The sequence below is a fragment of the Centrocercus urophasianus genome, unplaced genomic scaffold (assembly GCF_019232065.1).
Source record: "Centrocercus urophasianus isolate 14NV4802_14NV808 unplaced genomic scaffold, USGS_Curo_1.0 seq_38, whole genome shotgun sequence".
Classification (NCBI taxonomy): domain Eukaryota; kingdom Metazoa; phylum Chordata; class Aves; order Galliformes; family Phasianidae; genus Centrocercus; species Centrocercus urophasianus.
Window position 1 is genome coordinate 1,536,759 of NW_024884955.1, and position 13,917 is coordinate 1,550,675.

Sequence of the window (13,917 nt, forward strand, 5' to 3'; positions counted from 1 at the left end):
GTGACAAAACCCACGCAGGGGTTGCTGAGGGGGCTGGTGGTGGGATTCGTAGCACAGTGGATTTTCAGACAGCTGAAGGAACGCAACCCACATGCACTGTGTGAATCTCCATCCTTTGCTGGGGATGAGGGCTCAATGCGAGGGTCATGGAGGCACCTGGGGCTGATCCGGGGCGGGGGGGGGGGTCCATCCTGAGGCATCAAGAAGTGAATTCCTTAGAGATGCCCTGAGAAAGAGAAATGAATGGGAAGAGGCAAATGCAGGGTGATATCTATCCAGCAACTGCCCAAACTTCAGACCTCCTCCAGGTTACTTTAATTCTATTTTCCTTTGGAAAAAAAAAAAAAAAAAAAAAAAAAAGGAAAAATAAAGCCCTCCCACGCACGGGGGACCGCGACCATTAACGAGAGCCCGCCGCTCATCACAAGAGCTGCTTAAAGAGCAGCGAGCCGTGTTTACCAGCACTCTGGAAACGAGCGTGAGAGCGCACGTTAAAATCCTAATTAAAGGCGAAGCCTTTCTCCTCTTGCGAGCACTGCCCGGCTTGGCGGCTCCAGCTGTGCCAGATGTGCCCGCAGGTCTCCCACACAGCGACGCGTCCCGCCCGCGCACTCACCCCACCAGCCCAACGGGTTTCACTTTCAGAAATAGGAAGTTGGTGGCAGTGAGCGCCCAGACGCGTGCGGGTCGGGACGGAGGTGGAGAGCTGCCGGGCGCTGCGGCGCGGGGCCGACGGCATGAGCTCCCCGTCCGCCCCTCGTTGTGCCTTTGGGAAGCGCCGGGGAATAGGAGCGTGGTGACATCCAGGCGCTGCATCCTCCAGGGATGGAGCAGTTTGTCCGCAAGCGTTTGACCTTCTTGACATCCTTCTGGAACAAGCTGTGGCCACGCTCAGGGCCGGATAGCTGCTCGCTGGGGTACTTTGGTTCCGATTCTGTTTCGCTGCACTCGGAGCCTAGCTGCGTTTCCTTCATCCCAAAGTCCTCTCTCTTTATCGCTTTATACGCTTTCACAGCCCGCAGTGCAGATGAACTGAGTGTAAATGCAGGGGACAAACTGCGTGTCCTCAGAGAAGAAGGGGACTATGTCTTAGCCAGGAAGCTGCTGGGGGAACCAGCCACGGGATACGTCCCTGCTGCGTATGTGGCCAACCTCAGCCAGGGCACCTCTGCTCACCGACCGTAAGTATCCAACTTGTCTGTGTGTAGGGTGGGGGGTGGCCCTGCAGCAGCACAACCCTGCCCAGGAATGGCAATGGGAACCTTCATGCGGCTGTGCTGAGGCTTTGCCTGTCCCTGGGCGTCCCTGTGAGGGAGCTGATAGCAGTGGGGTGGAGGGTTCAGGATGGTGGGCAAAGCCTGAGGACATGCTGGGGACAATTATGCTGGTCCCCCTCCTGTGTGCATCATTCCAGCACAGGAGTAGGTGTGCTCAGCTGAGACATGGTTCAGTGATGTACCAAAACAGGTCCCTGCTTGCTCTGGTTCCTTTTCCCTTTAAGGGGAGACAGTGGGGAGGGATGGAGCTGAGGAAATCACCAGGTCCAGCTTGTGTCAGCTCCAAAGAGCCTGTGAGAACAGAGAGAAGTGCTTGAGTTGAGAGCTGTCAGGATTCATTAGGACTAAGCCATGCCTACACTGTTCTGGTGCATCCAGGATGGGGTTCCCCTCCCTGCTGTTGCCTCTCCCATCTGTGTGGAACTGGGTTACCATCCTCATCCAGGAAAAGCCTGGACTCATCCTTACATAAGGCAGCCCAGTCATGACACGCTGGGTAAAGTGTGCCCTGAGACATCGGTGCTCCCCTGCACTGAGTCAACGAGCCCTGAGGCCCCGAGTCAGTGAGCAGGATGTGGGTGGGTGTGGGATCCCTGCGCTCCCTCAGGGCTCCTGCAGCCCCTCCATGCTGAGATAAAGGGGCTCAAATTGCAACCAGAGCCCCTCCCTCGCTCCTTACCCTGCCTACACTTTGGGGCAAATTGGCTCGATTTGGGACTGCACCTGCAACATGCCTGGTGGGTTTGGCTCCCTGCCGTGTTCCTATTGCATCGGCTGAAGTGGAGTGGGTGTTTGTGTCTGTGTATCTATATGTGTTCTGAGAGCAGAGGTGAGGGTGATGCCAAGGGGCAGCCGAAGCGAGCTGGGAGCACACAGACTGTGCGGAGCCACAGGTCTCAGCTGGGTGCTAATTTGCCTTGCTGCAGTAAGCCCATCATGGTTAATTTCCCACACAGCAGATGCTGGCAATCCTGACTAATGATGAAACCTCCGGCTTTGCACATCCTAGCTGGAAGGAAGCAGCCTCTTCCTCGGGCTCCTGTGCGTCACACAGGCGTCGGGCCCCAACCACCAACCTGCCTTTTCTTGCTGGAGATTTCGTGCATGAACGAAGGGTTTGGTTGGGTACTCCCTCGTGGCTCAGCATTGCTGATAGCAGTGCATCTGGTGCAGCAAAGGGCAGCTGCAGTGCACAGAGCTGTGGGAGGAAAACTCCCAAACTGGGGATCCATTTGGGGTCCCGTACCCTCCTTCCCAGGTGGGGCAATGTGCATCCTTTCCCTGGAAATGGAAATGGGCGCTCCTGAGCCACCTTTGGAGCTGTATCCATCAGAAGGGAAAAGAGAAAGAACTTCCCAATTTTGAGCATGGTGCGAAGATAAAACAGCCTATAGCCTTGCCCTAGTGCATGCAGAGGATGAACTGGAAATACGAATTATTTGGGTCTTGGGGCACGTGGCTATGAGCAGATTGTTTGGAGAAGGATGAAAGGCACCTTCTGCTGAGCATTCCAACGAAACACAAAGAAAGCATTTGAAGTTGGAAAGCTGTGATAAAATGCATCGAGTGCCTGTGAGAGCAGTGAAACAAAGCAGCCCCGTTGCAGTCACTATGATGTTCATTCTTGCCCCGTGCACAGCCTGTACAGCACCACTGCACTCTGCCCCATCCCTACTGGGAATCTGCCCCAGCTCTGACTGCCCTCTACTCTCCCCCAGGTGGTATTTCAGCAAGATCAGTCGCAGTGAGGCCGAGCAGCTGCTCCTCTCGCCTCCCAACCAGCATGGCTCCTTCCTTGTCCGGGACAGTGAGAGCAGCAGGGGCGAGTACTCTCTCTCAGGTAATTTTGGGGTAATTATCCTGAGAAAATGAGCACAGAGAAAGGAGCCAGGCTGGTCCCCAGGAGCAGCTCAATCAGCACTGGGAGAAAAAGAGAAATATGCTTGGAGTGCTCTACAGCACCTTGTTAAAAGGAGCTAACTGCTTCCTAAAAGCGAACAGTTTGTAGGTATGGATCACTGCGTTACTGTGGCAAAGGAGAGTGCATCGTTTCCATTGAAGTATGAAAGCCATGAGCACATTACAGCAGTTTAATGACAGTTTTGCAGCACTAACTCCTGGGATTTCGTTCTGGTGGCTTTTGGGGTCTGACTTCGGCTGCAAGGTGTCAGGGCCTGGTGTGCTCCTATGCACAGCAAGTTGAGCGTGGGGAGTTTCAGGCCAGGCAGCGTCATTGCAATGTGGTCTGATCCAAGTCAAACATCTCCAGCTCCTGGCAAGCCATAGCTCTGTGCTGCAGCATGCTTTCTGCAGGTACAGCTGCTCCTGATTCACCAACCCCACGCGGCGATGAACTCAGACGCTCTCTGAGCAGCTCATTTGCATGGGAATGGTTTCCTCACATAAAGCATTTCCTCTCTGCTCCAGCACCGCCTGTAGCTGGCAGTCTGCTGAGCCAGGCAATGCCAGAAGGAGGGGTGAACCCTGGGACTCCTTTAGAAGGAATTAAATATCCCAGGAGAGGCAATGGAGGGGACACTGGGGACATGGGAAGGAGCTGAGATTCTCCCCCTGGGCTTCCCCTGCAGTGCGCAACCACACCAAAGTCAGCCATTTCCGCATCTGCAAGAGCCCTGCAGGCAGCCTGTACATCCAGAGGGGTCATCCCTTCCCTGACATGGAGGAGCTGCTTGCCTTCTACACCGAGAACTGGAAGGTCATCCAGAGCCCCTTGCTGCAGCCCTGCAGCCCCACGGTGCGTACAAGGCTGCCCCCCAGCTGCTTTTCCATTTGGGCTTGGTTGGGTGGGTCAGAGACTAAAAGATGTGGAAGAAAGGAAAGAAGCTAAGTAGGGAAGATCAGAAATAGCACGTATCCATTTGGGATTCAAGCTTTGTTAAACTAAAAGCTGTAACATACTGTTAGCATAACTTCCAGGTCACATTCATTGGCTGTATTAGGGCTGGGCTTGGTGTTTTTGTGCATGGAGAGCTGCCTTGCCCAGCTTGTGGCCTGGCCAAACGGCACAGCCTTTTCTGAAATGTTTGCTCCATGACAAAGACTCAAAACCACGTTGTTACAAATTCCTTCAATACTGAGTCTGGAAATAGCTGCTCTTCCAGATTTTTCCTAGAGAATAATAAGACCACTTGGCTTTTCTATGGTTCTCATGCCAATTAGTGTGGCACTCATAAATTCAGCTATGGCACAAATCCCAAATTACTAGCTCACTCCCTGATTAGAATTGCATTTGCTAGTTATGGCTTAGAAATAACAATTAAATATGTGAATAATTGGAGAGTGAAATGGGCTAAGAGATAAATGCTTAATGATTTGAAGCCTAAACCAGCCATAATATGTAATGATATTAATTTATTCATTTTTTATTCATTGGTGGAAATGGAGAAAAAGCCATCTTTGGGGGCTGATGAGGAGTTACCTATGCACTATCATAGAACCACAGAACGGTTGGGTTGGAAGGGACCTTACAGCTCCCCAACCTCTATGCCAAGGGCTGGTTGACCCCCACCAGCTCAGGTTGCCCATCCATGGCCTCGGGCACCTCCAGGGATGCATGACACTGATGTGTCCCTGCCCTGCCCTGCTTGGGACCAGCAGCTGACACAGGCTGTCCCAGTGGGTCCGAGCATGCCATGTCCCTTCTGCAGACCCCCCCGGAGAGGGATGGCTGGGAGCGCCCGCGCTGGGAGTTCACCCTGCGGAGGAAGCTGGGCGAGGGCTACTTTGGAGAAGTGTGGGAAGGACTGTGGAGGAACACAGTGCCTGTGGCCATCAAGATCATCAAAGGTGCGTGGAAGGGCAGATGATAATGGTGATCTACCGAGTGTCTTGTTTGCTGCCACGGCATTCATGCCCTTTTGTTTCCTGGTCCTCTTGGTCACTGTGTCTGTCTCGTCAAGCAAACTGTGGTAGGACCTGGCATGTAGCCATGTATGGACCTGTACAAGCTTGTGCTGTGTCTCTACGTAATGGCTCAGCAGGTTTGTGGTAAATCTCGATGGAACAATGACAATGAAAATGGGATCCAAAGCCCAGTGGCAAACATCTCATGGGTGTTTGGACCTGAGATGCAGGGTGTGCAAATACCAGGCTTGAGAGACGCAGGGAGGATAAAGGTCCTTATGTCAGATGGGAGGTGCAGAGCTCTGAAGGTCTGAGTGAGAAAGGGCTCACAGCAGCTTTCTCCATCAGCTGACATGAAGGCAGAAGACTTCACCAAGGAGATTCAAAACCTGAAGCGCTTGAGGCATGAGAAGCTGATCCAACTGCACGCTGTCTGTTCACTGGATGAGCCTGTGTACATCATCACCGAGCTCATGCGGAAAGGCAACCTGCACAGCTACCTCAACAGTACGTCAGCTTATTTTTCTTGGCTTTTATTTCCTCTCCCAACCTGGTAATCAGACTTTGAGGGAAACAAGACCAACAGCTCCCACCAAGACCTGTTTTTCTGCCGGGTGTATCCCTCCTCCTCCAGACCTCTGGGCTGGGGCTCTGGCAGCAGTTGGTGCCGGAGGAGAAGGAGCTTGCAGGTAGGATGGATTGGGAGCAGACTTGCATGGCAGCAGGTCACCTTCAGTTTTGACCAAGCTACAGGCTTCTGCATGCTCTTGCAGCACAAGTTGCTCCTCAGGCTCAACGCAGTCCCATTCCTGATGAGCACATGGCCATAATGAATGTACCACACAGCACAGCCCTCACCTCAGATTTGACTCTTTCATGTTCCCCACATCTCCCACACTGCTGGCACAGAGTCTCCTTTCAAACCTGAACACCCTAAAATAAATGTTACTAGTTTGCCTCAAATGCCTGGATCATTTGGGTTGACAGGTCCTGAAGGGAAGTCCCTGGGCACCTCCCACCTGCTCAACATTGCCTGCCAGGTGGCAGATGGGATGAGATACCTGGAAGAGAAGCACATCGTCCACCGGGACTTGGCAGCCAGAAACATCCTGGTGGGAGAGGAGCTCACCTGCAAAATTGCTGACTTTGGACTGGCCCGGCTCCTCAAGGTCAGTCAGTGGGTCACTGAGCTGCCCCACACTGCAGCCATCACCTGTTGACCCCTTCCCATGGCCTCCAAGGCAAAGCCCTATAAGCAGCAGCTGCACTCATCTTGCAAGCCCTCAAACACTGTCTCCCTTTGTTTTTCAGGATGACATTTATTCCACCAGCAGCAGCACCAAAATCCCAGTGAAATGGACAGCCCCTGAGGCAGCCAACTACCGCACCTACTCCCTCAAATCCGATGTCTGGTCCTATGGCATTCTGCTCTATGAAGTCTTCACATACGGGCAGATCCCATATGAAGGTAGGGCTGATGGTCCCTTCCAGTATCTTGCCCATGCTCTTCAAAAGTCAGAGTGTCAGGAGTTGTCATATTATCCCTTCTGCAATGGAAGTGGAAGCACCTCCTGGCACATGATATGGTTATTGTTCAGGGGAATTTTGGTGTTTGCGGAGGGATCTGGAAGGTGGTATGGACTGAATGATCTCTCTCAAACCAAACCTGTGGCAGAAGCCGTTTCCAAGCAACACTCGTTGATCTCTTGGCCCATTACAGGTCTACCTTCAGTAAGTCCTTCGGGAACATTAAGGTGAAGGAAATCTTCTCTTCCATTGCAGGAATGACAAACCAAGAAACCATACGACAAATCACCAGGGGCTACCGCCTTCCCCGGCCCAGCTCCTGCCCTCCTGAGATTTACAGCATCATGTTGGAGTGCTGGAGTGGCAACACGGAGGAGCGGCCCACCTTCCTGGCACTGCGGGAGAAGTTGGGCTTCATCTACAGGCGGCTGCTCAACACCCTGTCCTGAGGGACCTTCCCATCCTTCCAGCAAAACTCCCTTTGGGCCAGCTCTTGCCAAACATCTCCTTCCTTATGGTTGCCCTCCCATAGGACTTGAAGGAAAGCACGTGTCCCATCCCCCTCCCCTACCCCCCCCTAAAAAAAACCCAACAAACAGCCCCTGGACTCTCTTGGTGAGGATGCAGGGAGGTGGCCAAGGGAAAAGGAAATGAAAGTGTGAATTCATTACTGGAGCTTGGCTGTGCAGCAATCTTGGAAAGCCCCATGGTAGTGAAGACATCACCCAGTTCACAGCTCCATTCAGCCAGTAGGTGGGAGGTTCCTGCCAATCCCCACACCAACATGAAGGTTTGCAGTTTGTTTTTAGTTGTGGTTCTGCTTGGTTTTCTTGTACTGTGTGTCTGGTGTCCTTGTCAATAAATGCATGTGCCTCCATCCCTGCTGCCTTCTGCATGCTGCTGTGCCAAAAGGCAGTGGGTTGCAACCAGTCCCACTCTTGCAAATCCAGATGGAAACATTTTGTGTGCAGACAGAAATGTAAGTGTCTCTGGTCTCTGTTTCTCCAGGTGGAAATAGGCAGCTCCTGTCCTGGCTGCTCCTCTCCAATTCCTTGCTTTGGTCACCTTCATGCCTTCTCACAGAGCCGTAGAATCATGAAGGTTGGAAAAGACCTTCAAGACCATCCAATCCAACGTCAACCCACCCCACCATACCCACTAACCATGTCCCTCAGTGCCATATCTCCGTGTTTCTTGAACTCCTGCAGGTATGGGGATCCCACCATCTCCCTGGGCATGGTAGGGATGGGTTGACAGTTGGAAATAGAGGCAGCATTGCAGGTAAGACAGCTTCACCCTGTTATGCTGCAGTGTAGAGGCATTTAATTTATTGCTGTGGTTTCCTAAGGCCCCCTGGCTCCTGCAAACACCAGGCCTTGGTGTTACAGCTGCAAGGAGAGCTACCATGGTGGGATGAGGGATGTTTCAGTGCGCAAGGGGAGTGGAGTCCCTGGAAAATAGCCAGGTCAAGTTTGGGATTTAGGGTCACAGCTGTGGTTCTTCTGCTTGGGAGCAGCTCTGAGGGTGCACAGATCTCCCCATGGGGCAAAGCCAAGAGATGCTTCCATAAGCTCACAGAGTCCTTTGGTGTGCACCATCTTGGGAGCCTCCTGAACTTCCTCCTTATGGACCCAGGGGTACCGTTTGTTCCTTTTGCCCACTCCACGTGCACTCTCCAGGGCTGGGCTGCCCCTGCAGCACTGAAAGAATCCACTGAAAAACAGCAGAGGGAGCAATGCCAAGATGCAGGGACAGTGTTTATGGAGTATGTGAAATTAAAAAGTTTAAGCACTGCTCTCCTTGTCTGAGAAGCAGCCATGCTGTGCAACATAGCAGAAAAGAATCCAGTGTTAACTGAGCAAGGCTCTGTGATCAGGGGCCTGGAAAAAGGGGAGGTGGAAATGCAGCTTAGGTGTGTAATACTCCAGGATCGGGGCACATTTCCTCTGAGCCCCCAGCTAATTCCTGAGCCCTCGGGAGCTGTGATGCTCGTGAGCTGTGTCCATGTCCAGGGAAAGGTGCAGCTCTGGACTTGACTGTTCCCATCGGGAAAAAGCAACCCATTGGGCTGCCTGTGGTGTTTGGCAATGGTTGCAAGAGGAAACTTTCATCCTGAAAGCATTTTGCAGTCTGATCGAGCACTCACATACAGCACAGTCTAAAGCGAAACCAAAGTCTGAAGCTGCATCCAATAGGTGATGGATTTATTGCCTGCCAGGAAGGTACTGGGACGTGTTCATGGCAGGACCTCTGCAGCAGGGCAGACTGCAGGAGTTGCTGCCACGAGGTGGTGCTAAAAGTGAAGCAGAAGGTGCTGGGAATGCTCAGGGTTGCAGGTTGGAGCCTGCGTGCACTCGTCCTGCATGCGGCTGTCCTGCAGCAGCTCACCATGCAGCAGCAATGTCACAATGCAGAGAGGGGATGCAGGGATATGAGAACATAGCCAAGCTGGCAGTGCTCACAGCAGCTTCTCCTTCCTCCTCTGCAGCTGCTGCACTGCTTGGGTTTGTCTCCAGCTTTGTCTGCTGGGTTCTGGCATTTCTCTGAGTCTATATTTGCTTTTGGAATGAAGGTGGAATAGCTGGGCAGGACTTATGTTTTCTTTTATCACAGGATCTCAGCCTCATCTCCCACCAGAGCTGGAGATGCAATGGGCGACCTGGCTGTGCCCTAGCTGCAGGGGCCCCATTCCTTTCCAAATTGCCATTGGATGGGCACTGCAGACACGTGTTATTAGAGACATCCGCTGCTCTGTCTCAGCCTGGCACGTGTTCTCTACATGGACCCAAGTTGTCCAAGTGGCATTTGGAAACAGTGCCAGACTAAGGCAACGTATGAGAGCTATGTGTCATTTGTTCCTATTTTTAACGCCCTACTTGAGCCTTTGTGAAGGGTCAGAGAGAAGCAAAGTTTCTGTAAGGAAAAAAAGAAATCCCAAAGTAGCAAAATGTAGGAAGTGAAAGAAAATATTTCTCATACTGGGCTGTTGCAGGAGCTCCTCTGACAGCAGAGGGATGGCACAAGGGCAGTAATGAGGGCCAAGGGCGAGCAGAAAGCACAAGCTATTTTTGCCTAAATATGTGAGTTAATCAACAGCCAAAAGGCTGAGTCCTGGAAAGCAGCATGGGGCAGCAGGTGACGAAGGGGACACTGGTTCCTGGTGGAGTGCTGCACTTGGTGGCAGAGCAATGTGCTCCTCCAACAGAAAGCCCTATGGAAACAGGGGGAGGTCTTTAGGTGGAACTATGGGGAACCCTGCTTTTCTCTCCTGTGTCACCCAGTGAATCTCTCACTGTCCCAGTCTGGTGCACAATGCATCAGTAAAGGGAGGTGTGGGCTGAGTTGCAATTCCCAGTTCACCAAGTTGCTGGCGCTGTGCTCTCTGGCATGACCCTGCCATGACACTTGGCCTCTCCTTGGGTCACTCTCACCTTCCTGGGTGCAAAACCAAAAACCTGAGTGCAGCCTTCAGGCAGCTCTAAAGTCTTCTGAAAGTTTTGGGTTTCCTCTTATCATTAGTGGTGGGAATGAAATGAAATAGAACAGCTGGAAGGGTCCAACAGCTCGATCATTTCAGTGCTAAGCAAAAGTCAAAGCAAATTATTGTGGGCATTATCCAAATGCCTGCTGAACACCATCAGGCACAGCTCAGCCTGTGTGAGGGGCCCTGAGGTTGTTTTAGGGAGGGCTGGGGCTGTTGGCCAGGCTCCAGCTAACACAGGCAATGCTTCGCTGCAGGGTTATATGGGGACGTGCTCGTGGCCTGGCTGTGCAGCTGCCAAGTAAAGCAAGGAGCTGTGCCCTAAAGCACTGCTATTAAAATACAACAAATGTGAGCTAAAGCAACGATATTCCTCTCTACGGAAAAAATCTACACGGAGATGAAGCGGCCCCTTGGAGCACAGCCTGGACCTGCTGCAGCATTCTATAGTGGGACAGCAGAGCCTCGAGCCAGGTGGTGCCAAGGCTGCTCTCAGAGCTGCTGGGGCTGTTTGCCTGGAGCCGATGGGTCTGCAGGAGCACTGCTGTGGGGCAGTAGGGGAGCTGGGGACAGCCTGGCTGCTTGCCCCATGCTTCACGAGTAACTGATTAACGACCAGAATCACAGGTGAGAGGGGGAGGAACCCCACCGTCCGGCTCGTTGTGCTTCAGTATGGGTGGTGCAAGGCTTTTTCTCCTAAATTAAAACCTCTCCTGCAACATCGATGCAGATGCAGTGGTTCAGAACCCCTTCGCATAGATATTTATCCATTTGTGCTACAGTTTTAAAGAGTGAAGAGGCAACGACAGCTTTTCTCGTGAGGGAAAAGTATTTTTGCTTCGCCTTTTTCAAATGTCTTTGCATCAAATCTCAAAGCCAAGTCCAAAACTTCGGAACTCGCCGTGACCCGCCCCGCCACTACAGCGCGCTCCACCCACAAGCCCCGCCCCCTTCGTGACAGAGTAGGCGTGTCTATGCACTCCCCGAAATCTGATTGGCTGTGCGGAGACGGGCGTGGCTACAGCTGCTCTATAAATATAGAGGGGGGGGTTGGGCCAGCAGCGCCGCGGCTCAGGCCGTGCGGAGCGGTCGCGGTTGTTGCGCTCCCTCCGGCGGGGGTTCGGAGGGGCCCCGCCGGGTCCCTTTACCCTCCCCTTCCTCCTCCGGACCCCGCTGGGCCCTAGTGCCGGCCAGGTGCGCTGCAGAGCCTTCAGGGATGGGTTGGGGGTGCTGGAAGGTGGGATAGCTCAGCTTTGAGCGTCGTTACAGGGGTGCGTTGGGGGGAAGCGGGGAGGAGGCTGCTTTAGGAGGGGCTGGTTGGGTCTCGTTCACCCTTGATCCTCCTTGATCGTGGTGTGGTTCCGTGTGGTTGACACGTGGGGGTGAGCCCAAGCAGCACCGTGCCGCAGTTTCCCTGGTGCTGCAGCTCAATATGGGTGCATTGCCCCGGTGGGAGCTGGGCTGCACCCCCTGCAAAGAGTCTGAACTTGCATCCCCACCTTTGTTCCTTATGCAACTTCACGCTGAGATTTCACAACTCCGAAGCGTTGACCCGAGGAAAGTAACAGGATAGCTGCAGAGAAGCAAAACAGCTGTGCTGGGCCCCAGGAAGTTGTTGCACTGAGGCTGTGCAAGCAATTGTTTTCAAGGGAATTACTTTGGCTTTGCACAAAGCTCTGAGCCAGAGCTCTACGGCTGCACATTGACACACATTGAGGACTCTGCTGGGCGTCGCACCTGGTGTGGTCAAATCTTTTACAAAATAATCAGTCTGGTCCCTCTGCAATCGTGGCTGTTCCTTTACTTGCAGGTTTTCCATCAGCACAAACCCAGGACCCAGAGCCATGGCCTCCATCCCATCGAGTGGCTCGCTTATGGCCACGCACAACTATCACCGAAGTAAGAGCAGAGCACGTGGGGGTGTGGAGTCACTGGGAGCCCACAGGATCTCCTTGGCAAGGAAGAAGGGTGCCCAGCAGCTCTGACCAGCTGGGGAGCAGTCGTGCCAGCTCCTCTACCTGTTATAGGATTATGAGTTGTAGGGCATTATGCACTGCTGCTGTGGAAATGAGCTGCAGAGCCACTCTGGGCCATGGCAGCTACTGCTGCCTCTCTGGGGGGGGGCTTTGTGCTCCAAGGGAATTGAAATATTTCTTTTGACCTCAGATTAGGAACAGGCTTACAGCATATAGGCTAAAGCTGTGCAAATTAAGTGCAGGAATCAGCATCCTCTTGGCCTTGAGACATCTGTAAAGGTTTCTGAAGTGTTCCTTGCAAGGCCAAGCCATTAAATAATGTCCTTGGGGGTGGAAGTATTTTCCTGCAGAAGTATTCAGGTGTTTTGTATTGGCCAACTTGCCACCTCTCCGTGTTTCCTTCCTGATGGCTGCAATTTCTCTGCAGGGCGTCTGAGCTCCACATCCAGCAACAGCTCCTGCAGTAGCTCTGAGTATGCTGGGGAGGTCATCCCCCACCACCCGGGTGAGTGCATAGGAATACATTCCCTACATGTCCCAGCGAGAACATTCTGCCTTTAGAAATCTATGTGGAAGCACTGAGGACAGCATGCAGCTGTGCACTTACTGGAGCTGCCCCAGCCTCTCCTCTGGGATGGCAGTGGGGCTGCCCAGTGTACACTGACCTCTGCTGTCCCTTAGGTCTGCCCAAATCTGACCCTGGCCAGTGGTGGGCCAGCTTCTTCTTTGGGAAGACAAATCACCCTGCCATGACAACTGTGTCAGAGTCCCCAGAGAGGTGAGTACTTTGCTCTGGATAAAGACATGGGGGCAGAGCTGCTGTGCAGCACCCAGGGATGCCTATGCCACATCCTCAGGACGAGCCTAACCTGGTTATTTGGGAACCACGTCCCCATGGTGCATCCTGACCCCATGGGTGGCATCTCGGAGGTTTTCACCACCTGCTGTTAGACTGTGGGGGGGAAAAAAAGGCAGGTTGAGCACAAAGCACCATGCTGCTTTCCTGACCCAGCATTTTGCTCTCTTGCAGCTCGGGAGCTCTGCCAGTGCCTGTGGGGCCTCTGGCATGTGGGCTGGTGCCAGCAGCAGGAGCAGGACGCAGGCGGCATGCCAGTGAGCCGGGCATCGGGCCCTCATCCTGAGCTGCATGGCCCTTCCATTCCCTGCAGACCTGCTTGCAGATGTATGTGCTGCTTAGGGGTAAGACAAGGCAGCAATCTCCCAGCAATTCCTACACCAGCCTTTTACTATTTCTTGATGCAACTCTGTGCAGATTCGGTAACGCGCGTTAATTGACTTTGTACTTGTACAATGGCTACTAATAAACTCAAGCAGCCTTTTAGGATGCTGTGGGTTGTTCTTTTCTGTGGTGAGGGGTCTGCCAGTCTGGGATCAAGCCATGGGTGAGGATGGGATGGATCCTGGAGGCAGTGCAGTCTCCATCCAGTGTTTCCAGCATGGCTATAATGCTGGGAGGGACTTCTGCAGGAGGTGAGTAGCTCTGAGCCAGACAGCGTGGTCATGCCAGCATGACTCACTGGTGCAGGGGTGTTTTGCATATGAGCAGGATCTGGCTTTACCACTGCAATTCTACAGGCGCCTGCTGCACCCTGTTCTCCCTGTGTGGCTGCACAGCCATCCCTGCTGGTGCTGCACACATTTGCTGCAGTAATGTGCAGGGTGTGCTGCTGTGCTTGGGTAAGGAGCATGGGAGGGGGGAGGATGGAGGTTTGACTGAGATGAGCAGTGCTGATGTGTAGCTGGCTGATGTTTTTGCTGAGCTCTGGCTGGT

At 53.2% G+C, this 13,917-nt stretch overlaps 2 protein-coding genes across 2 annotated transcripts; both read left to right on the plus strand.

Moving 5' to 3' along the window:
* The first annotated feature begins 822 nt into the window (after positions 1-822).
* On the plus strand, positions 823-7,117 carry LOC122167666 (tyrosine-protein kinase Srms-like). Its single transcript, XM_042832412.1, has 8 exons — positions 823-1,181; positions 2,996-3,117; positions 3,866-4,032; positions 4,946-5,084; positions 5,490-5,648; positions 6,129-6,310; positions 6,453-6,609; positions 6,924-7,117. The coding sequence occupies exons 1-8, from the start codon at positions 826-828 to the stop codon at positions 7,115-7,117; spliced, it is 1,476 nt and encodes a 491-aa protein (XP_042688346.1). The 5' UTR covers positions 823-825.
* Positions 7,118-11,215: 4,098 nt separating this feature from the next.
* On the plus strand, positions 11,216-13,467 carry PPDPF (pancreatic progenitor cell differentiation and proliferation factor). The gene is made up of 5 exons (XM_042832379.1): positions 11,216-11,343; positions 11,960-12,048; positions 12,553-12,630; positions 12,807-12,903; positions 13,156-13,467. The coding sequence occupies exons 2-5, from the start codon at positions 11,994-11,996 to the stop codon at positions 13,265-13,267; spliced, it is 342 nt and encodes a 113-aa protein (XP_042688313.1). The 5' UTR covers positions 11,216-11,343; positions 11,960-11,993; the 3' UTR covers positions 13,268-13,467.
* The last annotated feature ends 450 nt before the right edge of the window (positions 13,468-13,917 follow it).

Bases quoted from the DNA above. Each gene is read 5' to 3' on its own strand.
- PPDPF (XM_042832379.1), top strand. From the start codon at position 11,994: ATGGCCTCCATCCCATCGAGTGGCTCGCTTATGGCCACGCACAACTAT. The intron at 12,049-12,552 runs GTAAGAGCAGAG...ATTTCTCTGCAG, and splicing joins CACGCACAACTATCACCGAA to GGCGTCTGAGCTCCACATCC. The intron at 12,904-13,155 runs GTGAGTACTTTG...GCTCTCTTGCAG, and splicing joins GTGTCAGAGTCCCCAGAGAG to CTCGGGAGCTCTGCCAGTGC.
- LOC122167666 (XM_042832412.1), top strand. From the start codon at position 826: ATGGAGCAGTTTGTCCGCAAGCGTTTGACCTTCTTGACATCCTTCTGG. The intron at 1,182-2,995 runs GTAAGTATCCAA...ACTCTCCCCCAG, and splicing joins GGCACCTCTGCTCACCGACC to GTGGTATTTCAGCAAGATCA. The intron at 5,085-5,489 runs GTGCGTGGAAGG...TTTCTCCATCAG, and splicing joins GGCCATCAAGATCATCAAAG to CTGACATGAAGGCAGAAGAC.